The sequence below is a fragment of the Musca domestica genome, unplaced genomic scaffold (assembly GCF_030504385.1).
Source record: "Musca domestica strain aabys unplaced genomic scaffold, Musca_domestica.polishedcontigs.V.1.1 114, whole genome shotgun sequence".
Taxonomy (NCBI): Eukaryota; Metazoa; Arthropoda; class Insecta; order Diptera; family Muscidae; genus Musca; species Musca domestica.
The window spans coordinates 1,918,781-1,920,905 of NW_026712144.1; the positions used below are offsets into that span (position 1 = coordinate 1,918,781).

The 2,125-nt window shown below is 43.6% G+C and overlaps 1 protein-coding gene across 1 annotated transcript; it reads left to right on the forward strand.

Moving 5' to 3' along the window:
- The first annotated feature begins 222 nt into the window (after positions 1–222).
- On the forward strand, positions 223–1,847 carry LOC101894295 (uncharacterized). Its single transcript, XM_011297111.3, has 2 exons — positions 223–418; positions 634–1,847. The coding sequence occupies exons 1-2, from the start codon at positions 416–418 to the stop codon at positions 1,660–1,662; spliced, it is 1,032 nt and encodes a 343-aa protein (XP_011295413.3). The 5' UTR covers positions 223–415; the 3' UTR covers positions 1,663–1,847.
- Positions 1,848–2,125: the final 278 nt, after the last annotated feature.

A 2,125-nucleotide genomic window follows, 5' to 3' on the forward strand; every position in this document is an offset into this window, starting at 1 on the left:
AATTAAGACGAAATGTTTTGTTGCTGTGCTGTAAAGAAGATGCCATTCAATGCTGCTGCTTTTGCTGCTATTTTATGGCTCCCATCAAGTGCAGAGCGTCCAACAGCCAGACATGATAGTGCCATCATTGCCGCAGGCATCCACCACACCAGCATCTTTGTTGACTTCAGTTGCTTCAGAATAAATTTATAATTTTATATTAAAATAACAATATTGAATTTAGCCAACGCCAAGATTTTATTGGTTGACATCGGACAACAAGAGATGATGTTGATGGGAACAACAAGAAGAAGAAGAAAACAAACTATTCGCTTATAAATATGCACTGTAAGTTGGATAATGTCATCATTCGCTAGTCTGCGCTTGTCGTGATATCAAATCCAAAAGTTTTGGAATACCTCAACAAGTCGAAACAATGGTAAGTCTGGTGAAATCAATGAGATATGGATACTGAAATCGGCCTATGGAATTTATTTTGAATATTTGGCAGAAGAGATGAATTAATTAAAAACCAATTAACCGGTCATTGGGAGGTAGTGGACCTTCGTAGCAGTGACCTTAAACGAAAATTGTGTCAAGATTTCAAATTAATCAAGAATTTTTTTTTTTTTTTCTCTTTTCATGTGACCTCAGAAATTCTTTTTGATTGCTGTCTGTGCCATCGCCATGGTGTCGGCTGATGTGTCGCATGTTGTCGGCAATGGCTACAATTACGACAAACCATCTCCTGTATTTGATGTGCCAGCTGCTGCTCCACAATATTCAGCTCCTGCTCCTCAATACTCTGCCCCTGCTCCAGCTCCTCAATATTCTGCTGCTGCTTCGGCTCCTCAATACTCTGCACCTGCTCCTCAATACTCAGCTCCTGCTGCTGCACCATCAAGCGAATACTTGCCCCCACAACAACAACAACAATCATACTCTGCACCAGCTCCAGCTCCTCAATATTCTGCCCCAGCACCTCAGTATTCTGCACCAGCTCCAGCTCCCCAGTACTCTGCTCCAGCTCCCGAATACTCCGCTCCAGCTGCTGCTCCTTCAAATGAGTATTTGCCACCCCAACAATCTTTCTCGAGCTCTGCTTCAGGTTCTCAATACTCCGCACCAGCTCCCCAGTATTCTGCCCCCGCTCCAGCCCCTCAATACTCTGCTCCAGCTCCTCAATACTCTGCCCCTGCTGCTGCTCCTTCCAATGAGTACTTGCCTCCTCAACAATCCTTCTCTGCTTCAGCTCCTCAATACTCTGCCCCTGCTGCTGCTCCTCAATACTCTGCCCCCGCTGCTGCTTCTCAATACTCTGCCCCCGCTGCTGCTGCTCCTTCCAATGAGTACTTGCCTCCCCAACAATCGTTCTCTGCCCCAGCTCCAGCTCCTCAATACTCTGCCCCTGCTGCTGCTGCTCCACAATACTCTGCTCCAGCTCCTCAATACTCTGCCCCAGCTGCTGCTGCCCCATCCAGCGAATACTTGCCTCCCCAACAACAAGCTGCCCCAGCTCCACAGTACTCTGCCCCAGTTGCCGCTCCAGCACCACAATACTCTGCTCCCGCAGCTGCCGCTCCTTCCAGCGAATATTTGCCTCCCCAACAGCAAGGATCTTCTTCCTCCTCCGGCTCCAGTGGCTATAACTACGATGCTCCTCTCAAGCGTTTCCGTTTCTAAATTCATCGGCTGAGATGGGATGTCTAGTTTTGTGTTCCTGGAACTGCAACACACAATCACACAACTTGCTTGTTAAATTAACAAGTTCATTGCACGCACACACACATACACATGCGATTTTAATTGTTTCATAACGTTGTTTTTTGATATCATGACTTAGTTTAGATTAGAAGAAATTTTTTATACAATAAATACCTTTTTATACAAAAATTAAAACAAAAAAAATATTTTTATTTTTATTTAATATAAAGGTCTTTGGCTCTGGGTGTAGATATGGGCTTGTATTAGTAAAAAATAATCAAAATTAAAAGTCTTTCCAGTACTGAGAGCAGCTTTCATAACATTCAAATTATCCCGGACCTCTATACTGGGCTTTTGTTGAAATATGGACCGATATTAAAAATGTTTTGTAATGCAACATTTCTTATTTTGTTAAGAAGCTCAAGTTTTTTGAACAATTTTC